The following is a 26579-nucleotide window of genomic DNA, read 5'->3' as shown; positions in this document are numbered from 1 at the left end:
ACATAAAAAGCTTGTTCATAAAACGTTTTTTATATACTTAATTTTAGTATTTTACATTTTTCTATTAAATAGAGTTGCATGACTAAAACAATTTCGCACTAAATGTTCATGTTTTTCGTGTGTTTTGCGAGAGCTATATATCTATATGTAATAATCTTCAAGGTTAGTTGTTACATTTAATACTCCCCCTAGTCCCCATCTTTTACACGTTTTTTAAATGTAACGTTAAAACATCATTGTTGGTTTAATTACACGTAAAAAAACAAGCTAAGATAAAACAACACCTGTTGTAGGGTTAGGAATATAAATTACAAGAGCGGTTACCGTTGTTTTACCAACGGCCCATAAGACAATTTAAACAATATTAATTCGCAGTGCTATTACAATTGGAAGCTTTATTTACTGAATATTTAAAAACATTATTAATGACACGATAGCATAGTCAATTGAAAAAACACAAAGTGGTAAAATTATAAATTTGGGATTTCGTTGTTTCCAATCAGAATAGTTTCTAAATGTAATGCTTTAAGGTGTTATTTTTTAAAACGTCCATTTTATAAAGATATATATATTTATATATATATTTATATATATATATATTTGATTACTAAAAAGATAATTTATATATATGGTAAAAAGTTTACTATTTTTTTAACAAAGCTTTGTAAACATTTCAAAACATAAATGATTTTCTGTTTAGAAATTTATGTCAGAAAACGCTGTGCTGTAAATGTGATGACAAAGCGTTCGGCTGTAAAGCATATGGACAATGTAGGTTGTCAAAAGTATGCTTGGAAACATCTTGGATAAAAGCAATTATCTTCGTCACGTGGGTGCCTAAAATATTTAAATAATGCGGGTATTAAAATACAATGTTGCTGCTAATTAGTCCGTGGTTGTTTGTCCCCACCGGCTGAGCTTAAGAATAATTAGCTTTGTTAAAACAACTACAAAGACAATTCAAAAATTAAACTGTAAATTTCTCCAATACCTAACTTATTATTATTCAGATTGATGTTAACAAATTCATGAAAACGTATATAAAATGCAGTTATTTTCTGTACAGCCAGCACTTCTACAATTTTTCTTGTAAAAATTACGATTTCTTCCCTGTAAGTAGTAGTTTTGTAATTTTGACGATTTAAATGTTCGTTTTTCATGTATAACAATTTATGTTATTACCAGTGGCTTCCAGACATTGAAGATTGGGGACTCAGATAGTTCTCTTAGTGTCTCAAGTATTCAGTTTTTTTTAAAAATGTGACGATACTTTATTTCAATCTACTTAAATCCATGGTCGCGCAGTGCATTGACGTGTTCTTTGAGCGTACTTAACTCTAGATTGAATTAAAAACAAATAAAAGTTGGCGTGATCGAGAAATCAGCTCGTCACAGCTCGTCTACACGTAGAGACACCTCGCGATAAATTTGATACATTGATATGGGTTGTAGCGACCGAGTTGAGAGCATGTCATCCATCCCGTCCGTTTCGGGTTCAAAACCCATGTTGACACTCTTTTTCCTTTTTTTTTTTTAAGAAATCCAAAAGCTTGTGAGCAGATTCTGTTGTGTTCTGGAAAACTTTTTTGTTGCTTCAAAATTATTATACACGTTGTCTTATTCGTCCTTCGCATGTAATTCTATTTAAGTAGTACGGGATACACATCTAGGTACACAATCTGATTACCCAGCAGATGGGGCTCCAACTTGGACCCTTTAGCTTGTCCCCGATGGGAAATTTCATCGCATGACACTGGTTTTCATCAAACATGTAATATGTAGTAAAGTTTTTTATTTTTATTCGACAAATTTAAACTATCTCTAGATTACAAGAATATAAAAAAAGTAAGTAAAGTATCTTTCGAACCTGATAGCCCATAGGGGTAGAAGAATTAGAGTTCGCGTGTTTTAGTGACGTCGGAATATAAAGTGATTGTGTGGTCGGCTTAACGCCCAGCCGCCTTTACTTTGCCTAACATGAGTCAGGTAACCGTTACAGATTGGGTGGACTTTGGGATGTTCTATTAACCGGGAATCGAACTCGGGACTATCGAGGTAAAAGTCGTATACTCAACCATCAAACCACCAATTTCCCACAATACTGGTATTATAATTGGAACCGAACTTAAGTGATAAATTTTTTTCGGATAAAACATTAACGTGTGAATATACCATAATGCGTATTATCGACGTGGTCGGGTCGGTTAAACTCGTAGTAGGAAGATGAGGCTCGACAGCTGTGGACAACCACTCATCTATGAGAAACAACTGCGGTATTGTAATTTTGTTGTTAGTTGGACAGAGACTATAATAGCAAATTCAAAAAGAATAACAGGATCAAATCGGAGTCAATGACCTATATGGATCATAACAATTTGACAATTAATACTTAATTTTGTTGAAAAGGAATCTATTCCATTTACCAATTTAGAAAAAATATTAAATATTATATAAATAAGTCACTACTTTTAATATCAACTTCCTTAAAGATAAGTCTTCTTCACAATGCAAAATATATGCTGCCAAATCTTTGATTTATATCTTTATTAAGGGTATTTCATAATCATTACTGCGAAATGTGCATTATAGCCCATTTGACATACTTCATATCTAAATGTCTGTTTCAGTAATAAAAAATGTACGGAAAACTTCTTGTTGTGCTGGGTTTAATTTCAGCAGTTTCATCAACTGACTGTAAGTATTTAGTTGTTACTTTAGACAGATATCATGTATCCTTTCAAATTCTTTATTTTGTTTAAAAAAGTATTTTCTGCTAATGGGATTCAATTTATTTTTCTGCAAAGTAAACATAGTCTACAATCGAATTTATTTAGATTGTTTAAGGACGAATTAAATTCTACTATGTATAAAATAACATTTATTTGTTTCACTATAAATAGTTCATTTAATCTAAATCACATTTTATGATAATTTTGTTAAAAAAAACAAAATAAAGACGATATAAACACGTTATTAACATCAAATTAAAATTGTAAGCAACGACATTCCGTTTTCAGATCCAGCATGCTTACAAAAGCTAGCTGAAAAAGTGGCCGGTCACATAGAACAAGGTTCTGTCCCCTTTGGAAACTCCAACACCTATCAGGTGTCTGGGAATGATAAGCGAAGTGTTCAAACTATCAAGTTCGCCAAGCCTTACGGGACGCCACCGACTGTAGTGGTAACAGTGGAAACTATGGATGCAAGTAAAGACACAAACTTGAGGTATTCGGTTGCTGTGGGACAGATCACAACAACCGGTGCTCAAATCACTTTGGCTACATGGGCAGACACACAGATCTTCGGTGCCTATGTGCGCTGGTATGCATTCGATTAGAAATCTTAATCAGAATTTAAAGACGGCAGACGGCTCTTTATTTTTACATAACTGTTGTGATACTAACGTCTTTAAAAATTATGTTTTAATTTCTGCTCAATAAAAAGCAAAAGTGGCAAAAGTATTTGGTGTTAATTTATTTTAGTCTTTTTTTTAAATTTAAATATTTTTCGGATTGTTAAAACATTTCATCATTCAAATACATTTAATGGTGTGATATTCTTTTTTTTAAAGCTAATTTGAAGAAGAGGTTTGTAAATTGCGGGGTTAACAGCCCCAGATAGTAAAAGAACCTCAACCTTTAAAACTGCAAACATATCAACCAATGATGCTTAATAGTGCATGCCACGTACAGGTAACTTGTAAACATAAGATCACAGAAATTATAACATACAATATCTCAGGTTATAATGATCTAGTCCAAAAACACATTTGAGTTTTATCATACATACAGTCGATAACAAAAAGAATATATATAAAAGAAGAGCAGCTTTCGTGAAGCTTTTTAAACGACATATGATTTTACAAAAGCTGTTCTCGACAACATACTATTGAATGAAACACAGGCTTAGATAAAAATAGTAACAGCCTATTTAAAATGAAAATTCAAACCATCTTGGAAAAATGTCCTATATCTAATGGCGTTGCTGGAGAATGCGGGTGGGGCGGTCGACCTTAAGGGGGCGCCAAAAGGGGTAGAAAAAATTTAAAAGTTCATTTTAAGTTGGAGTGTTAAATTCTACATAAATATGGTTTAACTGTTTCTACATCAATTGTGTGGCACGACAAGAAAATCCTTTACGGGATAGTGAATGGTAAAAAGTGCCACTAACTTTTCCAATTCAGGGGAGTATGGGGGTGGGGGTGCTTTTTCATGAACTTTAACCATATTTATAAATGGGCGAGGGGGGGGGGGCGCAAAAATGATACTTCACGGGGGCGCAGAATGGGTCTCTACGCTGCTGCCTATATCAGCTGACCTTCGAGTGACCTGTCATTTTCTGTTGAAAGAAAGTACCAGACGGCATCGTTACGACTTTGCTAAAAGTTTCGACTTTTGCTAAAAACCGCACAAGATAGGCAATGGCAAAACAAATACTTCAATGATAGGAGAAAAAGAAAATAGATCACTCCTTTAATTTATGGCAAATAAAACACGAGCAAACAAACTTAGGCCTGTAGGCCTACTTGTAATCAGCTGTGACTTATGGAGTATATCCAGTTTTTCTTCCAAAAACTTCTGCATCCAGGGGAAGTATATATTTTCTATATACATTCTATTTCGTTTAGGGGGCTTATACGTAGCCAACCCAACCCCCTCAAGAGATGCATGGAAGAAACTCTGCGTATATCCATCAGCTACATGTATGACATAAAGAACATTATTATTATGTAAAGATGTTCACTTACAATGTAAGCCTTGTTCTTGCATAGTATTCAATCAGGCACAGAGAAGGCGAAAAAGTAAGCATGACGTGAGTTATAAAAGTTAGGTTGGCCCATTTTGTGCTTCAATTCGTGACTTCTGAAAGGTGATCAGGCACCGAGAAGGCGAAAAACTAAGCATGAAGTGAGTTATAAAAATTAGGTTGGCCCATTTACAACACATAAAATTAGCTTTAGTAGTTGACAGCTTCAATTCGTAGTTTCTGAAAGGTGATTATATTTTGTCTTTGCAGCAGTCCTAACTTGCTTCCATTTTATTTGACTTAAATCTCCGATAAAGGCGCCGCTCTTCTAAAAATGCTCAAAAGAGGAGCAGTCGTTCACGCTGCCAAGGGTGTGACGTTTTCCATTATTAAAAAAAGCAATGTTAGAAAACGAGTTTTAGCCGTTATTTCGCGTTTTAGAAACCCGTTTAAAAAAATTGTAATAGGAATTGATCAAAATACTCTATGTTGAGAGAGTTCTGTCAAGATTTTAGAAAAATATCGATGTTTTAAGAAATAAGTTAACAGCAGTTTTGTGTGTGTGTGTGTGTGTGTGGGGGGGGGGGGGGGGGGGGTGTAGGCTGAGATGTGACGTCATTTTATGGGGGAGGGTTTGGCTTTTTGTGACGACGTGTGTCTTTTTAAACTCAACACCTCAATGGGTAATAAGCATCCCCATTGAGTGAGTGTTACATTTGGGCTGACCCTGAGATAAAGCACACAATGAAACAACGCTGGTGTTGTCAAGTACTGGCTTTATTGACATTAACATTAAGCCATAAGTGGCAATGTAGGACAGTAGAGAACAGTAGAACACATAAAAACAACGTAGAACACAGCAAAAACAGAACCCTTAAATGTAAACAATAGGTTACATCACTGGAAATACCAAGTGTACGCTACACAGTAACACGGGTGTAATAAAATATGTTACGGCCAGTACACAGTACAGCCAACAAGTACCAATAAGTAATACAATACTAAATACCTAAATACTCAACCTAACTAGTGTGCAACATGCAGTACTAGCAGGAATACACAAATAGGTATTGTAATAATTAATCATAATTTATATTACCACATTACCTTTATTAGGTCTACATTGTCATGATCTACATATAGGGCTGGTAAGTAGGTCACCAACATGTTCTACAGCTCAATAAAACTTGCATGAGACGTAGAACAGTTTATTGACCTACTTACCAGTCGTATAGGCAACGTCACTCTCCGTGTCCAAAGCAGCCTTGGGTCTGACTGACACGGCTACAGGCACAAACTACCTATAATCCCATGTCACATGACATGAAACAGGTAAAAATAGCTTACCGAAGAGCATGCAAAAACATCATTATTATTTATCCCCCCTGGCTGGTAGCAATAATATGTGTTACATTAATATTAATGTAGTCACACATATGACTGAGGATTAGAGTTTTTCAGGCATCTCTTCGAGGGACCCCCAAGAACGAAATAGAAAAAATACTATATTTAGATAATATATACTTAAACTATTGTCCGCCCCCTCCTCCTTATATTTTTATCGCCCCCCCCCCCCCATCGCGATCATTTAAAAAGTTTCAAGAGTCTCCCCCCCCCCCCCCCCCCTCTTCCCCCATCCATGAGAAATGTTTCTGAAACAAAAGAAAAACTGCTGAAGATGAAAAGAGAATTTCAGTTATATATAGTTTTTAAAATATTTTAAAAACACATTAATACATTTTTTTACTGACGTTTGCTGACACTGGCCTACACCACTGTAATTAATGTAGTTAATCTACCAAAGGAAAAAATCAATAAATTAATTAATTTCTTTAAAAAAATTGCGATTAACAGTCTGCCTGAAAACAAAAAAAATTCTCTACCTAATTAATATTTTACAGCATCAACACATAGTGCAGCTTCTCTCCTTTAGCCAACCGGACAAAAAAAAAATAAAAAAAAAAAAAAAAAAAAAAAAAAAAAAAAATAAATATTAAAAATGCAAACAAAACTTGAGTTTTAGTAGTATACTAGACTACCGTCATCCATTGGATAACTGTGGGTTTCGGAGGTCATCCAAAAAAAACAACAACAACATCACGTCTGTTACTTATCGTTGCAAAAAACCAGACCCACATTCAATAAGACGTTTTATTATCTTTTTAAAAATACCGATTTCGGCTGAGCATGGGTCTGACCACACTATTCCTTTATATTCTGACGTCACAGGTGACCTACTCAACTCAACGTGTTTTTATCGTTTAAAAAAACGATTCCGGTCGAGCATGTCTCTGATCACACTATCCCTTCATATGCTGAGGACAAAGAAACATCTGAACTCTACTTCACCTGCCCTGTGTCCCGCGAGGTCCCGATAGGCAACTTCGTCATTCATGTTAAAAAAAAAAAAACATCTAGAGATTTTTAAACTTTTTGTCTTGATGTGTCTCGGACCCGTACCACCCGCATGGCAGCCATTCCACTAACATCTTAGCTATAGGAGCACTGACTAACCAATCGTCTACCTAGTATTATCTTCTTCTACCCCCCAAAATGTAGTTTTAGAAAAACGCATTTGAAGTTTCACGGGGTCTGATTTATTATTAAAAATATTTTAAACTCATTTATTCTTTGATAAAATGTTAAAGGGCATTAAACAATGAGCATTGATGCTATTTTTATGACTTTATGTAGCAACAGAAACCCAAAATAATTATTTTTCACTTTTGAGATAGAACAAAATACTATCAACTAGATCAGGATAAGAAAATTGTATAATGTTCTAAGTCAAATTTTGTTTTTTTACAGCCAGTTTCAATAGATTTCCAGAAGTGTAATGTACTTTTTTATGAGTAATAACATACTTGTGTATGAGTATTATCTTCTTTTTGTAAATCTGACTGTCCTTGGTCATTTATTTTCACTTTTTATCACTTCCATGGCAAAATTTATATATTAGAGTACATTACATGACAAGTAATGTTTTTACAGTTCTTTATAAGTGGGTTTGTGCATTAAAATGTAAAGTTTATTCTGTAACTTTGGGTTATCTGCATACATTAACATAAATTGATTCAGCAAGCTGTGAGTCTGGTTAGGTTGACGCTCGGTGTGGTAACTGAGGGTGTCAACCCTCCACCCTCTTACAATTTTACATTTTTGGTTTTGTGTCACCCTCTACCCTATAATTTTATTTTAAGATTAACTGGATAAAAAATTATATTGACTGTAAATTTAAGTGTTTTTCACATTAGTGTCGCCCTCTAAATGGCGTCACGTGCGGATCATACCACGCCCCCAGCCTTGTGATACAACTGGAATTAAAGTATTAATACAATAAATGCAAAACTCAGGATTAGCTTAAAAAGTAATGTATTAATTTTACACAATGTACACAGTTCCTAATGCAAAAACAACCAATCTTGTAATTGAATATTGAGAATATACATAAACACTGTTTCTTTTCTCATAATGATGCTGCGCAACTTGAATACAGGCAGCGCCAATACCCATATCATTGACACTGCATTACCAGGTCTCTGTTGTTTTTATTGTTCTCTTTCGCACTTCTCTGTGGATAGAAATAAAGATAGACTGCATCAGTACAAAGTGCAAAAACAGAAGGACTTATTTCCCCCACCCCCCTCTGCTACACTAATACTAAACTGAAAACCAGGAATAAACTTATATTCATGGTTTTAAGACTAATGAGTTACTAACAATGAATTACTTCACATTTTGATCTGTAACAAAGACATTGTTTTCATCATCCATATATTGGAACACCTCCTCATTATGATTTTGATAATATAAATACAAATTAAACCCTACAGATACTATACTACTAAACAATACAATTAGTATAGAGTATAGGCGTATACTACGGTATACATTAACAATATTAGGCCTATTATCAACTAAGATATTTTAACAAACAAACTTTGAACTAAATATGTGTAAAATAGCACAATTAAGACAATATATAAAAGATAAATATACTTACTATTCAGGATCTGGCAATTCAGTCAGTTTATTTGCATGACAACCAAAATCGACTAAAAGATGTTCACACACCGCCATTTTGATCAACGACGCACAAGTCACATGACAAAACAGCTAATTTCATTGGCAGTATCGGACATATATACTACTAGATTCTAAAACTCAAGTTTGTTTACATGTTTGAATATTTTTTGTTTGTTTGTCTGATTTGGTACTGTAAGGAAACTGCTCTATATGGGGGGGGGGGCTGTAAAATAGTATGTAGGTAGAGAATAATGTTTGATTGCAGACAGACTGTTAATAACACATTTATTTAAAGACGTTAATTAATTTATTGATTTATTCATAGGTCGATTAACCACATTAATTTCAAAGTTTTAGAACAATGGCTAAACTTTGACTGAATAGTGACGTTTGATAACTAATTTTTTTGTTTGTTTGTTTCTTGATTTGTTATTGGGGAGAATCTGCATTATGTGTAGAGCTGTAAAATAAGATTTTAAGTGGTAAATATTGTTCTTTCTTAAACACACTGTTAATTACAAACTAATTTAAATCCGTTAATTAATTTATTGATATATTCATGGGTAGATTAACCACATTAATTATAAAAGTTTAGAATAATGAATTTAGTAATAGTAAAAAGATTTATTTTCTTTTTACAACAATTTTTCAATTGTTTTTTAAGGCCTATATGTTAATGATAAAAGGTTGAATATCAGGACCTCGCGGGGCACAGGGCAGGTGAAGTAGAGTTCACCTGTTTCTATGTTCTCAGCATATGAAGGGATAGTGTGGTCAGAGCCATGCCCGGCCGGAATCGTTTTTTTTAAATACAAACATGTCTGAGACTTAGCGGGGCACTGGGCAGGTGAAGTAGAGTTTAGTAGAGTTTTTTTTAATATAAAAAACTTCTTTTTGAATGTGGGGTCTGGTTATTTTGGGATGATAAGTGCTGACAGACGTGATGTCATTTATGGATGACCCCCCGAAACCCACAGTTATCTAACTAGATAACGGGTAGTCTAGTAGAACATTATAAATCTAGCGTATCCAAGGAAAATTTATGCGTTAACTATATACTGTTAGAACAGAATCATATTATAAAATTGACATAGAACAAGATTATACTGGCCAAATGCATCAACTTGTAGTTAGAATAATGTCAAATTGAAAAGTTTGGTAGGAAGCCGATGACTTAGAGTCACGTAGATAAGTGGAGATTGAACATAGTGCTTTTCTACATCATAGGGTCGAGTTTTTAGAAAAAATCAAAATGCGTATTTAGAACAAGATAATACTGAGAGGACGCAATATAAAATTAGCCCTATACTGTACTGCAAAGTAAGAAACCCGTTACGCGAATAGGTCCTATTTTTTTAAAATTTAATTAGGGGCCTATATCCCAAATTAGCCAATTCCAAAACTAAACAAACAAAGATTTATATAAAATTATTAAGGCATGAAATAGTTTAGTATATAGTCAATATAGATCCTAGTTCTAGGTTCTAGATGTAGCATTTAAGTTAAGTCTAGATCTAGATCTAGATATATATGTAGAATTTACGTTGAGTCGAGATTTTGCCGTAGATCTACATCTAGTTATAGAACTTAGATAGATAAATCCCATGCATTCTCGAATAAGTTGATCATTAAAGCTAAACAAAGATTTATATAAAATAATTAAGACCTGAAATAGTTTCTAGATTCTAGATGTAGAAATTACATTAAGTCTAGATCTAGAATTTACGTTAAGTCTAGTGACCTCTAGAAGATCTAGATCTAGATTCGTATCTTTTTCTTCCTTCGACAGCTGATCTGTAGACCCAGAGAAATGTATTGTATAATAAAATAAAAAGAACTGTTAACATATTGATAATAGCGTTGAAACGTAATAAAAATAGCAAACGGACGTATTGTTAAAGCTAAGGCAGACAGAATATTAGCTTTATAACGCGTTAAAGATCTGAATGGGAAACGAAATCTTGTATTGAAGCCGCCATTTATTATACTAAAAAGTACACATATCATGTGATATCACTATTCACTTAAATTAAAGTCTTTGTTTTAAACTTTTATAATTAATGTGGTTATTCTACCAATGAATAAATCAATACATTAATTAACGTCTGTGTGATTAACAGTCTGAAAACAAAATTGTTCTCTACCTAATTACTATTTTACAGCTCTACACATAGTGCAGATTCTCTCATGTAGACCCACGCTTTTCTTTATAGTGATTTAAATAGTAGTGTATAATTAATTTTCTATTTTTTAGTGCATTGAACGTGATGACGCGCTATTGAACATGATGACGCGTGTGGAGTAGTTGGAAAGAACTGCCTACTAATTTGGTCAAAATTCTAAATTATTCATAAAATATTAATTAGGCATTCATTTAAGTCAAATTTAATGTCTTGTTGCATTGTCTTCATGTCTTGACCCACATTTCAACTACAAACCGTATCTGTCAGCTAGAAGTTTCAATCTTTTTCTAGACGGACAACAGACAGAGGAAGTGAGTTAAATAAAAGCTTGTAAAAATGAGATACGTTAATTATTCTTTGAATTTTTAAATTAAAGTAATGTGTGAATTTTGTGTATTAATTATTGATAAAGAAAAATATTGGTTTTGCAATAAATATAATTTTAACCGAAGCATTAATTGAAGTTACTTATTTATTTAGTATATACTAAAATAACACTTATCATAAAATAATCTGTAATGCTGCTTCTTAATATGTTTATAGCGAACACTTTCTACCTTGAACAATGTAGGTCGTAGATAAATATGATGTTACACACAGCTTTCCATTTACTTTTGGAATCAGGTATAACACAAATGAAAACGGAATCCACGCAGTTCAATTGTAACAGTCCAATAAAATCTCCAAAATAATACAGAGAAACAGTGAACATTCACACGATAAAAACGGACTACATTCTAACCTAAGTTGACGATACACCACACCTTACACACTACAGTTCACACACTTCTAAGGGGAGGCCATTCTCACACACAATCTCTCCATGCCCACACGCTTTCGTTATGAACATCTAGGCCACAATTCGCTTAGGAATACATTTCGTATATTTTGATAATGGGGTATATCTTTTTTATAATAACACAAATCAAATATTTTCTATTCAATTACGATACTAATATAAAACCTTACACATTAATGGGAAGCTTTATAGACAATATAACAAAAATAAAACTTTACAGGGAACAAGTCTTTCTCTTAAAAGGCGAAAATGAAGTATCCTGTTGATTAGAAAACAACTGAGAAAAGATCACATTTTTATATACAAGTTTTAACAAAACATTTTGAAAGTAATCTGAGAATAGTTTGTTAGATATTGGAGAAAACTACAATTGAATCTTTTTAATGTCTTTGTAGATGTTGGATTCAAGCTAATTATGCACCAGCTGAGCTCAACCAACAGGTGTCATTTATTTGTTTATGAAGGCAAACGAAAGATAAAGAATTTTCTGTTGGGTCATACCTAAATGACGTCACGCTTTTTTAACGATTTTTACCTCCCCTTCACCTACATCACTCGTCCTCACAAAAAGCCAGACCCCCCCCCCTAAAATGACGTGACACCTCAGCCTACAACCCCCCCCCCCCACCTTAAATTGCAGTTTAATTTTTTTTAAAACATCGATATTTTTTCAGATATCTTGTGTAAACTCTGTCAAAATAGAGTAATTCTATTACAATTTATTAAAACAGTTTTCTAAAACGCGAAATGACGTCTAAAATTCGTTTTCTAATATTGCTTTTTTATAATGCAAAAGTGTGACGTCGCACCATCTAAGCCCCCCTCCCCCTCATCACACAACGTCACAAAATTACGGACCCCCCACCCCCTTTCGAGTGTGGCGTCCTATAGAAAAATAAAATGGCATTTTTAAAACATCCAGCAGTTCAAACATTTCTGACGCCCAAGGCTGTTTAATTCCATGTAACTGTTTATTTTATTAACTACTTCGTAGATACCAACGAACAGAGATTATTTTTTTGTTAAGTTTCAATATTTATATTTTATATGCCACGTCTGTTTAGCTCACTAGATTAATAGAAGCCCCGTTTCTAAATCTGATATAAGAATAGCCCTTTAACAAAAATGCATTAATAGTAAACATATTGCTTTTTTAAAATTATATATACTCCAGATACTGAACTGTAATTTTATGTTGCCTTCCAAAGAGACATCTTTCTTAATGTAGACTGCAACATTGTAACATAATAATACACTACTACTTTAATAACTATTTTTTTAAAAATCGTGGGTCTTTTTATTGTGTATTTGGGTCCCTTTTCAAATATTTATGAGATAACCCCACGCTTTTCTTTAAAGTTATTTGAATAATAGTGTATTATATGGTGAGCGAATTTTTTTTAGCGGAAAAAAAGTGACAGAAATAGTCACAGAAAAAAGTCACAAAAATCTTTTTAGAAATATTTTGATTTATTTGTCAAGAATTGTAAAAATCTTTATGTTTATTGTTGTGGGTGTATTTTTTGATAGCATAAATTATTTATAGACGTTAAAAGCATTATTGATTGTAAGTAAAAGTACTCTAACATAATTTACACAATAATTTCAACTTTTGTTACGTATTTAGTTAAATACGCGGTTATAGAAGTTAATTATAAAAGAAATTTAGGCACATTATTGTCCGAACATATTTTGTGTTTTTGACGTTTTGTGTCAATGACAGCCTTTGAACCTTGTCGGTTTTCTATTTTGATCCCATGCTTTGTTATGTAATGAGCGTGATAAATGTGGGCAGTAAAGGTGGTTTAACTAAGCATAATTATTGTTGCGATGAGTTGAGGGCAGTAAGTTAGATGTTGGTATTTGAAAAAAAGAAAACACGATGGAAATCGCGGATTGTGGAGCATTCTATTAAATGCTATTAATATTATGTTTAACATAATTACACTCAGACACTTCATGCTTAATATTTGTAGATAAATTTTAAAAATTACTAAGCGTAACACCATACACACATTACATTACATTTAATTAATCCTAAGTTAATTTGCACTCTCTGAATGTTTAATACATGAAAGTATTAACAAATTCCATGTAAAAATATTTGTGACTTTTTCCTGTGATTTTTTTTCCTGTTACTTTTTTTCCTGTGACTTTTTTTCTGTGTTTTTTTCCTGTGTTTTTTTTCTTGTGACTTTTTTCCTACAATCTATTATATATTGAAATAAAATAATTTATTTTCTGATTTTTGCTTCATTATTACATAAAAAGCTTGTGCTTAAAAAGTTTTTATATCCTTTTATTTTGGTATTTTAAATTTTTCTATTAAATAAAGTTGCATGACTAAAACAATTTCGCACTTAATATTCATGTTTTTCGTGTGTTTTGCGATAGCTATAGATCTATATATAATAATATTCAAGGTTAGTTGTTACATTTAATACTCCCCCCCCCCCTCATTATTTACACTTTTTTTTTAAAGTTAAGGATAGGCACCACGGATAGAATTTTTTTAACACATTTCTTTGACGTTGAATAAGTTCATATGTTTATAGTGGTTAAATTATAAACAAAAATAATATATAGCCGTCAATAGCCATGGAAACCGCGAAAAGGTGTGAAAAATATCACCTATTCAAAGCGCTATAACTTTGTTCCAATAAGAGATTTTTAAAAGCGGATGAAAGATTTAGATTTCTCAAACCAAAATATATATTTCTGCATTTACTCATTGCGATAGCTCGTACTCAATTTTTAATACACATGTTTTCGTAAATTGATTTGCAAAAATTAGGGGGTGGTGCTACCTAAATATCATTTTTTCCTAAAGTATTGTAGTAAACTTAATGTACAAACGTAGTTTTGTAAAGGGTATAATGCTAAATGCACGTGAAATGTTTTAGTCTTGTATGACAAAGGGTTCTAAAACCTTAGCGATTTGAATGTTGAATTTTGAGTAAAAATGCAAAGTTGAGAAAACGTGAAAAGAAGAGCGGAAAAAGGCACTGTGTGTTCCTTCTTATAGTAAACAGAAAAGGACTTCTTGTTATGTGTGGAAGAACTATTTGACTAATAAAATACGCTTTGATTTATGTAGTACATTTTAGACAGATTTTTCTATGTACGCAGAAAATATGTATACAACAGGAAATGAATTTATGACTATTAAGTATTAAACATCCAATCAATCAAGTGGTATTCTCAGAACAGCTATCATCAAACCAGATCAAGTTTTGTTTGTTAGCCGGTCTTCTCACTTCAATGAAATGTCTATCCATACTTAAATTATAGCTTACACAAGTTTATATGTATACAACAGGAAATGAATTTATGACTATTAAGTATTACACATCCAATCAATCAAGTGGTATTCTCAGAACAGCTATCATCAAACCAGATCAAGTTTTGTTTGTTAGCCGGTCTTCTCACTTCAATAAAATGTCTATCCATACTTAAATTATAGCTTACACAAGTTTATTGCCTTATGATAATAGCCTACTTCACAACACTGGGTACAACGCTTGAGGCTAGACACGCTCCTCCACCCCACCCCACCGCTGCGTGACGAACCGATGAGCCATAGATTACCAATGTTCATTCAACCGTGAATAACACATCTGTGTAAATAGGGTCAAGTACAGGGCCTAAGGGAATGGGTGAACGGAAAAAAAAGTCACAGGAAAAAAACACAGAAAAAAGTCACAACTTTTGCTAGGAAAAAAGTCACAGTGGAAAAATGTTATCGGAAAAAAGTCACAGAAATAAAGTCACAGAAAAAAAAGTCACAAAAATCTTTTTAGAAATATTTTTATTAATTTGTTATGAATTGTAAAATTTTGTATGTTTATTGTTGTGGGTTGTATTTTTTGATCGCATAAATTATTTATTGACGTTAAAAGCATTATGATTTATAACAATTGTAAGTAAAATTCTCTAAGATAATTATCACAACAATCTCAACTTTTGTTACGTATTTAGTTAAATACGCGGTAGAAAATTTAATTATAAAAGAAATTTAGGCACATTTCTCCTCAGTAGGCATTGTCCGAACATATTTTGTGTTGTTGACGTTATGTGTCAATGACAGCCTTTGAACCTTGTCGGCTTTCTGTTTTGATCCCAAGTTATGTTATGTAATGAGCGTGATAAATGTGGGCAGTAAAGGTGGTTGAACTAAATATAACTATTGTTGCCATGAGTTGAGGGCAGCAAGTCAGATGAACTTACCATTTCACGGTAATTTAATATTGATATTTAAAAAAAACACGATGAAAAACGTGGACTTTGGAGCATTCTATTAAATGCTTCTAATCTTAAGTTTAAAATAATTACAATCTACATACTTCATAATAAATATTTTTTGATGAATTATAAAAATTCCTATGTGTATACAGCCTACACACATTACATTACATTTAATTAATCCTAAGTTAATTTGCACTCTCTAAATATTTAATACATAAAAGTATTAACAAATATCATGCAAATATATATTTGTGTCATTTTTTCCTGTGACTTTTTTACTTTCTCGTATATACGAAGTATAGAGAAAGTATTGTAATCGTGCAAAAAAAAATCGAGATTTTTACAGATCTCGACGATTTACACCTCACTGATACGGAAAAACATAATTTTGCAATCTTGTCCGTATGTCTGTGTGTGTGTGTGTCTGTGTGTCTGTGTGTCTGTGTGTGTGTCCGTGTGTAAACACGATAACTTGAGTACCGTTACAGCTAGGTTGATGAAATTTCATATATAAGTATTATATCAAAATCGTAGATCCGTATCAACTTTTGAGCGATTTCCGACAACCGGAAGTGGTACTTTTTCTACTTTGAATTTTTCAAAAGCCTATAACTTGAGTACTATTTCAGATAGATAAATGAAATTTCACATGTAAGTAAAAGATCTAGATCTCTACCTTCTGTTAAATTTTGAGTAATTTCCGTTGACCGGAAAGGTAATTTACGCTACTTCCGATTTCTCAAAAAACTAATGTAAATTTTTAAAGTACTAATAATATTGCGCACTATTACGCACATTTGGTTTTGGTGCTAGCTTGGTGCGCATTTTTTTTTCTACTAGATTTTATTCTATTTTTAAAAGTTTAAGTAAACAAAAATCATGTCTATATTCAGAGTTGACATCCCACGTAGTGTTATATTAGAATATTCGAGAAAGTTTAGGGGAGATCACTCCCGGTTTATTTCCTGTTACTTTTTTCCTGTGACTTTTTTTTCTGTGTTTTTTTTCCTGTGTTTTTTCATTCCTGTCTAGTGTTAACATTCGTTGCTAGCAAACCCTATACGGAGATATGGGCATACACATTAACACATGTTCCGTGTACGGTCCGATGTAAAGCCTGATGAACGCGTTCAAGCCTATCACAGCGTGCAGTAACAAGATAACATATCGGCCGTTGGCCGAATGGCCAGAAGGGGATGAGGGGGGTAAAGGGGATGGAAAATACATTCTTCAGACTCATGGACAAGTCCATGACACATGAACAACTAAGATAAAACAACACCTGTTGTAGGGTTAGGAATACGTTTAAAATATAAATTACTGGAGCGGTTACCGTTGTTTTACCAACGGCCCATGAAACAATTTAAACAACGAGCCGACCCGCGGTGTATCATACGCCGCTATTTAGTTGTTTTTTCTACTTTTCAGTAATTCATAATTTGTGAATTCGACTTTACCAATGCTGCCACTGAAAATATTTGCTTTAAAACACTAAACCCCCATCCCCCCCCCCCCGTGAAAGCAGCCTCCTCCTAGTTACCTCCTCTAAGTTTAAAATAGTTTCAAACTGAATTATCTGCCCCTAATAGCCGTCACCAACTAAACATTTAGCGTGAACTACAACTCACCTGACCATGTGAGGGGGGGGGGGGGGGATGGGAGTGGTAGCGATAGAGAGGAAAAGAGGGGACTGCAAGGCGCGCGCTTGCAGCTTGTTTTCTAACGGCTCCCAGAAGAGAATTATATATATATATATATAGATATTAATTCGCAGTGCTATTACAATCGGAAGCTTTATTTACTGAATATTTAAAAACATTATTAATGACACGATAGCATAGACAATTGAAAAAACACAAAGTGGTAAAATTATAAATTTGGGAGTTCTTTGTTTCCAATCAAAATAGTTTCTAACTTTAATGCTTTAATGTTTTTTATTTTTTTTAGAAAACGTCCATTTTATAAAGATATTATTATATATTTTGTTTTAATTTGCTTTCTTAAAAAGAAAATTATTTTATAGTGTAAAAAAAAACAAAGTGTTGTAAACATTTAAAAACACAAATGATTTTCTGTTTAGAAATTTATGTCAGAAATAGCTGTGTTGTAAATGTGATGACAAAGCGTTCAGCTCTATAGCAGATGGACAATGTAGGTTGTCAAAAGTATGCTTGGAAACATCTCGGATAAAAGTAATTATCTTCAACACGTGGGTGCCTAAAATATTTAAATAATGCGGGTATTAAAATACAATGTTGCTGCTAATTAGTGCGTGGTTGTTTGTCCTCACATGCTGGGCTTAAGAATAATTAGCTTTGATCAAACAACTACAAAGACAATTTAAAAAATTAAACTGTACATTTCTCCAATACCTAACTCATTATTATTCAGATTGATGTTAACAAATTCATGAAAACGTATATAAAATGCAGTTATTTTCTGTACAGCCAGACATCTACAATTTTTCTTGTAAAAATTACGATTTCTTCCCTGTAAGTAGTAGTTTTGTAATTTTGACGCTTTAAATGTTCGTTTTCATGTATAACAATTTGTGTTGTTGTCAGTCGCTTCCAGACATTGAAGATTAGGGAGTCAGATAGTCCTCTTAGGGAGCCGGACGTTTTTCCGTAAGACACTTGCCCGATTGCCGTTTTCCCGAAGGCCGATTTCCCGAATAGACACTTGCCCGAATGCGACATATGCCCGAATGGACACTTGCCCGAATGCGACAAATGCCCGAATGGACTCTTGCCCGAATGCGACAAACGCCCGAATGCCATTCGGGCATTTGTCGCATTTGGGCAAGTGTCCATTCTGGAAATCGGCCTTCGGGCAAACGGCATTCGGGCAAGTGTCTTTCGGGAATTTGTCGTAGACCCGTCCTCTTAGTATCTCGAGTATTCATTTTTTTTAAAAATGCGACGATACTTATTTCAATCTACTTAAATCCTTGGTTGCGCAGTCATAATCGCTAAAAGTAGTATGTAAGTGCATTGTCGTGTCCTGCGAGCGTACTTTACCCTATATTGAATTAAAAACAAATAACAGTGGACGTGAACGAGAAATCCGTTCCTCGCAGGAGCCCGCTGCCGTCTACATGTAAAGACACCTCGCGATAAATTACTAAAATTTGATTCATTGATATGTGTTGTAGTGACCGAGTTGAGAGCATGTCGTCCATCCCGTCAGTTTTGGGTTCAAAACCCATGTTGACACTATATCTGTTTTTGTTTTAAGAAATCCAAAAGCTTGGCCACCATGTGAGCAGAATCTGTTGTGTTCTGGATAACTTTTTTGTTGCTTCAAAATTATACACGTTTTTTTTTTATTCGTCCTTCGCATGTAATTCTATTTAAGTAGTACGGGATACATATCTAGGTATACAATCTGATTACCTAGCAGATGGGGCTCCACCTTGGACCCTTTAGCTTGTACGCCTGTTTTAGTGACGACGGAATATAAAGTGATTGTGTGGTCGGCTCAACGCCCAGCCGCCTTTACTTTGCCGAACATGATTCAGGTAACCATTACAGCTTGGGTGGACTTAGGGATGTTCTATTAACCGGGAATCGAACTCGGAACTATCGAGGTAAAAGTCGTATACTCAACCATCCAACCACCCACTTCCCACAAGACTCGTATGATAATTGCAACTTAACTCTGTGGAGAAAATATATAAAGTGATACATTTTTTTCGGACACAACATTATAGTGTGATTACACCATAATGCGTATTATCGACTTGGCCGGGTCGGTTAAACTCGTGGTTGTGAGATGTGGCTCGACAGCTGTGGACAACAACTCATCAAATCGAAACAACTTAAAAACTACTGTTTGTTGTTTGTTGGACAGACTCTATAAAAGCAAATTCAACAAGAAAAAATTATTCTTAAACCGGAGTCAACGACTGATGCGGATCCTAACAATTTGGCAATTAATACTTAGTTGTGTTGAAAGGAATCTATTTCATAATAAAAATTTACAAAGAAGAAAAAAAGTAAATATATAAATAAGTCAATACTTTTAATATCAACTTCCTTAAAAAAAAGCTTCTTCACAATGCAAAATATATGCTGCCAAATCTTTGATTTATATCTTTATTAAGGGTATTTCATAATCATTACTGCGAAATGTGCATAATAGCCCATTTGACATACTTCATATCTAAATTTCTGTTTCAGTAATAAAAAATGTACGGAAAACTTCTTGTTATGCTGGGTTTAATTTCAGCAGTTTCATCAACTAGCTGTAAGTATTTAGGTGTTACTTTAGACAGATATCATGTATCCTTTCAAATTCGTTATTTTGTTTAAAAAAGTATTTTTTGATAATGGGATTCAATTTATTTTTCTGCAAAGTAAACGTAGTCTACAATCGAATTTATTTAGATTGTTTAAGGACGAACTTAATTCTACTATGTATAAAATAACATTTATTTGTTTCACTATAAATTTTTCATTTGATCTAAGTCACATTTTATTGATACGCATGATAATTTTGTTAAACAACAAAATAAAGACGATATAAACACGTTATTAACATCAATTTAAAATTGTAATCAACGAAATTACGTTTTCAGATCCAGCATGCTTACAAAAGCTGGCTGAAGAAGTGGCCGGTCACAAAGAACAAGGTCTTGTCCCCTTTGGAGACTCCAATACCTATCAGGTGTCTGGGAATGATAAGCAAAGTGTTCAAACTATCAAGTTCGCCAAGCCTTACGTGACGCCACCGACTGTAGTGTTATCAGTGGAAACTATGGATGCAAGTAAAGACACAAACTTGAGGTATTCGGTTCGTGTGGGACAGATCACAACAACAGGTGCTCAAATCACTTTGGCTACATGGGCAGACACACAGATCTTCGGTGCCTATGTGCGCTGGTATGCATTCGATTAGAAATCTTAAACAGAATTTAAAGACGGCTCTTTATTTTTAAATAACTGTTCTGATACTATCGTCTTTAAAATTATGTTTTAATTTCTACTCAATAAAAAGCAAAAGTATTTGGTATTATTTTATTTTAGTCTTTTTTTTTTAAAATCGCAATATTTTTCGGATTGTTAAAACATTTTATCATTCAAATACATTCTATGATATTCCTTTTTTTCAATACTAATTTGAAGAAGAGGTTGGTAAATTGCGGGGTTAACAGCCCCATAGAGTAAAAGAACCTCAACTTTTAAAACTGCAAAACAACGATGCTTATTAGTGCATGCCTCGCCCATGTAACTTGAAAACATCAGATACGCACCTGTATCACAGAAAATGATAACATAAAATATGTCAGGTTATAATGATCTAGTCCACTAACATATTTGAGTTTTATCATACATTTAACACAAAATAATATATATAAAAGAAGAGCCGCTTTCGTGAAGCTTTTTAAAAGACATATGATTTTACAAAAGCTGTTCTCGACAACATACTATTGAATGAAACACAGGCTCAGATAAAAATAGTAACAACCTATTTAAAATGAAAAGTCAAAAAATCTTGGAAAGATGTCCTATATCAATGGCGTTGCTGGGGAATGCGGGTGGGGCGGTCGACCTTAAGGGGGCGCCAAAAGGGGTAGAAAAAATTAAAAAGTCCATTTCAAGTTGGAGTATCAAATTTTACACAATATGATTTAACTTTTTCAAAATCAATTGTGTGGCACCACAAGAAAATCTTTTACGGGATAATGAATGCTCCCCGACTTGGATCTCCCACTGTCATTTAACCATTAGTGACTCAATAGACACCATAGAAAAAAATCTGACTATGATCAAGAAGAACTAAAGAAAATAACAAATAAGCACATTAAGGATCAGTACCCCAGCAATACCTGGATTAGAGTATTCACAGATGGCTCAGCTGAAGATGCCACAAAAAATGGCGGGGCTGGCGTCCTTATTAAATGGCCAAGCGGAGAAAGCCTTGAAAAGTCAATAGCCACAGGCAGCCTATCCGACAATTTTAGGGCAGAAAAAGAAGCTTTAGAGCATGCAGAAAACCTTCTGTCAGAACACCCCGAATCTCCAAATAGTCAGATAGTATTTCTTACAGATGCCAAATCTGTCCTGCAATCCCTAAAAAATCCAGAGTCCTATACTCAATCACCTAGGACAGCACTAGAAAGGCTAATAAATAGCTGCAGCAGAATTGTGCTGCAGTGGATCCCGGGCCACTGCCAGATCCAGGGTAATGAGATTGCGGACCTGCTGGCAAAAAATGGGGGAAAGAAAAAACATCCAGAAAACTCGCTACACCCAAAAGAAATAAAAAGAATATTAAAAAACAAACAAACGCAAATGTGGTCTGACACACACCCTCACTACTACAAAGATGATGGATATTAAAATTTGACACGAAAACAACAATACATAATCTTTCGACTTAAAACAGACCATAACAGACTAAATCAACACATGCATAAAAAAACTAAAAATTGGGTGTGGCGAAATATGCCCTTGTGGCAAGGCCACGGAAAATACGGAGCACGTCCTCCAGGAATGTTCTTTATATAGCCAGGCGCGAGTCAGACACTGGCCCCTGCTCACCCCACTCAGGGAAAAAAAATTATATGGGGCACCCGCTGATCTGGAGACCACAGTCCGGTTTATTCACGAAGTGGCGAAAAATTGATACTTCACCGGGGGTGCAGAATGGGTCTCTACGCCTCTGCCCATATCAGCTGACCTAAAGATGTTGACTGACAATGTGAGCCATGTTCTTGCATAGTATTCAATTAGGCACCGAGAAGGCAAAAAAGTAAGCATGAAGTGAATTATAAAAATTAGGTTGGCCCATTTACAAAACATAAAATTAGATCTAGTGGTTGACAGCTTCAATTCGTAGATTCTGAAAGGTGATTATATTTTGTCTTTGCAGCAGTCCTAACATGCTTACATTTTATTTGACTTAAATCTCCAATAAAGGCGCAGCTCTGCTGAAAATGCTCAAAAGGGGAGCAGTCGTTCAAGCTGCCCAGGGGTCGTCTATAAACGACGTCACACTCGTAGGGTGGAGTGGGGGGGGGGTCCGTAATTTTGTGACGGTGTGTGATGAGGGGTACAGATGGTGTGACGTTTTTGCATTATAAAAAAGTTAATGTTAGAAAACGAGTTTTAGACTTTTTTTCGCGTTTTAGAAAACGGTTTCAAAAAATTGTAATAGGAATTGATCAAAATACTCTATGTTGACAGAGTTCTGTCAAGATTTTAGAAAACATATCGATGTTTTAAGAAAAAAGTTAACAGCAATTTTGTGTGTGTGTGTGTGGGGGGGGGGGGGGTTGTAGGCTGAGGTGGGACGTCATTTTATGGGGGAGCGTTTGGCTTTTTGTGACGACGTGTGAACTTTTAAACACAACACCTCAATGGGTAATAAGTATCCCCATTGAGTGAGTGTTATATTTGGGCTGACCCTGAGATAAAGCACATAATGAAATGACGCTGGTGTTGTCAAGTACTGGCTTTATTGACATTAACATTAAGCCATAAATGGCAATGTAGGACAGTAGAGAACAGTAGAACACATAAAAACAATGTAGAACATAGCGAAAACAGAACCCTTAAATGTAAACAATAGGTTACATCACTGGAAATACCACTTGTACGCTACACAGTAACACGGGTGTAATAAAATATGTTACGGCCAGTACACAGTACAGCCAACAAGTACCAATAAGTAGTACAATACTAAATACTTAAATACTCAACCTAACTAGTGTGCAACATGCAACACTAGCAGGAATACACAAATAAGTATTCTAATAATAAACATAATTTATATTACCACATTACCTTCATTAGGTCTACATTGTCATGATCTACCTATAGGCAACGTCACCCTCCGTGTCCACAGCAGCCTTGGGTCTGACTGACACGGCTACAGGTACGAACTACACATAATCCCATGTCACATGACATGAAACACAGGTAAAAATCGCTCACCGAAGAGCATGCAACATTTTTTTTTCATAAAAAACGTTTTAATAAAAATCTTTTATGTATAAATGCACTAAAAAAGTAGAAATTAAATTATACATTACTATTTAAATTAATATAAAGAAAAGCGTGGGCCACTTTATTATCTATGGGATACCTTTACTAATATTTAGGAAGAGACCCACGCTTTTATTTATAGTAATGTAAATAGAAGGTGTATAATTTATTTTCTACTTTTTAGTGCATTATAACATAAACGCTTGTTATTAAAACGTTTTTTATGAATTTTTTTAGTACTTTACATGTTTTTATTTACAATAGAGTTAGATGACTAATAAAAGCTTGTTAATGAAACATTTTTTATGAATTTGTTTTAGTAATTTTCATGTTTTTATTTACAATAAAGCTGAATGACTAAATCCATTGCGCAGCTATTGAACGCGATGATGCGCTTTTGCCGTGAGGACGCGTGTGGATAGAACTGCCTACTAATTTAGTCTAACTTTTAATTAATTGATAAAAAATTAATCAGGCGACCAATAACGTCAAATTTAATGTCACGATACACTGTCTTCAAGTCTTGACCCAAGAACCAATTACAAACCGTATATGTCAGTTAGAAGTGCCTGCAATTTCGCTCCGGCGTTTCGATCTAGACGGACAACAGACAGAGGAAGTGAGTTAAATAAAAGCTTGTAATAGAGTCCTTTCATATGACGTCACGTCCGTTTGTGAATGTAAACATCCGCCATCTCGGTGTACAGACCTACATTCAAAATGGTGATCTGTGCGGTGAAAGGTTGTGATACTCGAAGTGGCAGATCTAAAGGGATTCCTTTATTTCGATTGCCAAGGGTTATATTAAACCAAGATGATAGAGATTGACAGTTAACAGAACGTAGACGCCGTCAATTTTTAGCTAATATTTATCGCAGCGGTGTGAGTGAAGCAGCGGAAATAATATGCGAATCTGTTCTCAACACTTTGTTTCAGGTAAGGACAGTAGAATAATAAACTTTATTTTAATTATAAAAGATAACTATTAATAAAACAAATATGCTCGACCTTTACAAATACTAATAGTAAAAAACAAAGTCAAAAGTAATAATAAGAATAATAAGATTTAATAGTAGGCCTAATGATTGTGTTTTAACGTCTCGATCTAGAATTTAGCTCCAAACATAGCGTAAACAAAATTCGGACCACAGATCTAGATTCTGGATTTAGGGTGACTGGCTCCGCTGGGTAGACATAGAATCTACTTGTTTACTTAAATTTGATTACAAAATTTAGATCTACATTCGATTTAAAATACAGCCATAATAAATCAAAAGTAGTCATAATAGGCCTATTAAAGCAATTAATTGTCTCTAAGATCTAAAATCTCGCTCTATAATCTAATCATTTTTTTAGCAAACGAAATTTTCTGAAATTGAAATAGATTATATGACTAGATTTAGATCTACAATCTGCTACTTAAATTAAATTTTAAAAAGTTTATACAAGCATGTAGTTGAGATTATTGTAGTAGAAGGCTTTAATAAATTACTAAGGCCTACCTACTTTGTGTCTTTTTACAGCAATATGTATCTGATACTAGACTGAGTTTAATTAAATTCAAATGGATATCTAGTAATTAGTCTACTAAGTTTATGTAGCCTAGTAGTAGAATCTAGATCATACAAACCAACAATAAATAACCACATTAATATTAGGTTAATGAATGGGCTAATTTTTATAAAAAAAAATCCACTGTTTATAAAAGAAACAAACCAAGAAAGAAACATTATAAGTGAGATGGTTTAGAATAATAACAATGGACCCAGTCTACAATTGATACAATTGCAGGTCTACATAGGGCCTACAGTCTAGTAGTTTACAGTAGGCATCTAGTGTGTAGCTGTCCAGAGTTAACATTCTTGGATGTAAAAAGGGATGGTACTAACTAATCTGCTTTAATGCTTTCCCCTGATAAGCCATGTGTGCTATAAATGACATAACATGACATCGAAGTGAGAAATGTTGAGGGGAGAGCAGTGGGACTTTCCCCTTTCTTCTCCCTGCTGGGCCCCGAGGGTCAAAATTATATAAGAGATACTATTTCTGTGGGGCTGGGTATCACGGAGGTGAAAAATTTTCAGGGGAGGGCAGTGGTGCTGACTCCTCTTTGGTTTTATTGTAGGCTAGAAAAAGGTGGAGCTGGTCATCATGAGGTTTGAACACCAGTATTAATGTGTCTGATCACTTTCCTGCTGGATTATAAGGGTCTTAAATTTTATAACATGTTACCCAGATTGGCTGAGATCTAAGAACAGCAGTGGTTATTACCCATGAATTATATTAGCCGTTGTAGTGTGGGTTTTGTAGGAGTTAAGTGCAGTGTTTCTTCCAGACTTTTTTCTCGGGGGGGGGGGGGGGGGGCACTTGAAATTTTCGGGGGGGGGGGGGGTGGACACTGTTAAAAGTATATATTTTCTATATAAATTATATACATTTCATTTCGTTCGGGGGGGGGGGGGGCGGTAAAAAAAATTCGGGGGGGGGGGGGGGGGGGTTTGGTCCCCCCCCCCGAAGAGATGCCTGAAAGAAACTCTGGTTAAGTGGTCTCACGTTTGCTTCAGTAGTGTGGTTTTACTAGATCTATTG

At 34.2% G+C, this 26579-nt stretch overlaps 2 protein-coding genes across 2 annotated transcripts; both read left to right on the top strand.

The window, feature by feature from the left end:
* The first annotated feature begins 1074 nt into the window (after positions 1-1074).
* Positions 1075-3448, top strand: LOC131930856 (uncharacterized). Its single transcript, XM_059287522.1, has 3 exons — positions 1075-1112; positions 2628-2694; positions 3018-3448. The coding sequence occupies exons 2-3, from the start codon at positions 2637-2639 to the stop codon at positions 3335-3337; spliced, it is 378 nt and encodes a 125-aa protein (XP_059143505.1). The 5' UTR covers positions 1075-1112; positions 2628-2636; the 3' UTR covers positions 3338-3448.
* A 14999-nt stretch (positions 3449-18447) lies between these two features.
* LOC131930848 (uncharacterized) lies at positions 18448-21011 on the top strand. The gene is made up of 3 exons (XM_059287513.1): positions 18448-18491; positions 20181-20247; positions 20579-21011. Exons 2-3 carry the CDS (start codon positions 20190-20192, stop codon positions 20896-20898), a joined length of 378 nt encoding a protein of 125 aa, XP_059143496.1. The 5' UTR covers positions 18448-18491; positions 20181-20189; the 3' UTR covers positions 20899-21011.
* Positions 21012-26579: the final 5568 nt, after the last annotated feature.

Source organism: Physella acuta, unplaced genomic scaffold, assembly GCF_028476545.2.
Source record: "Physella acuta isolate Inbredline_101_S28 unplaced genomic scaffold, ASM2847654v3 ptg000101l, whole genome shotgun sequence".
Lineage (NCBI taxonomy): Eukaryota > Metazoa > Mollusca > Gastropoda > Physidae > Physella > Physella acuta.
The sequence above is the reverse complement of the archived record's forward strand: the minus strand, read 5'-3'. Positions and strand labels throughout refer to the sequence as shown.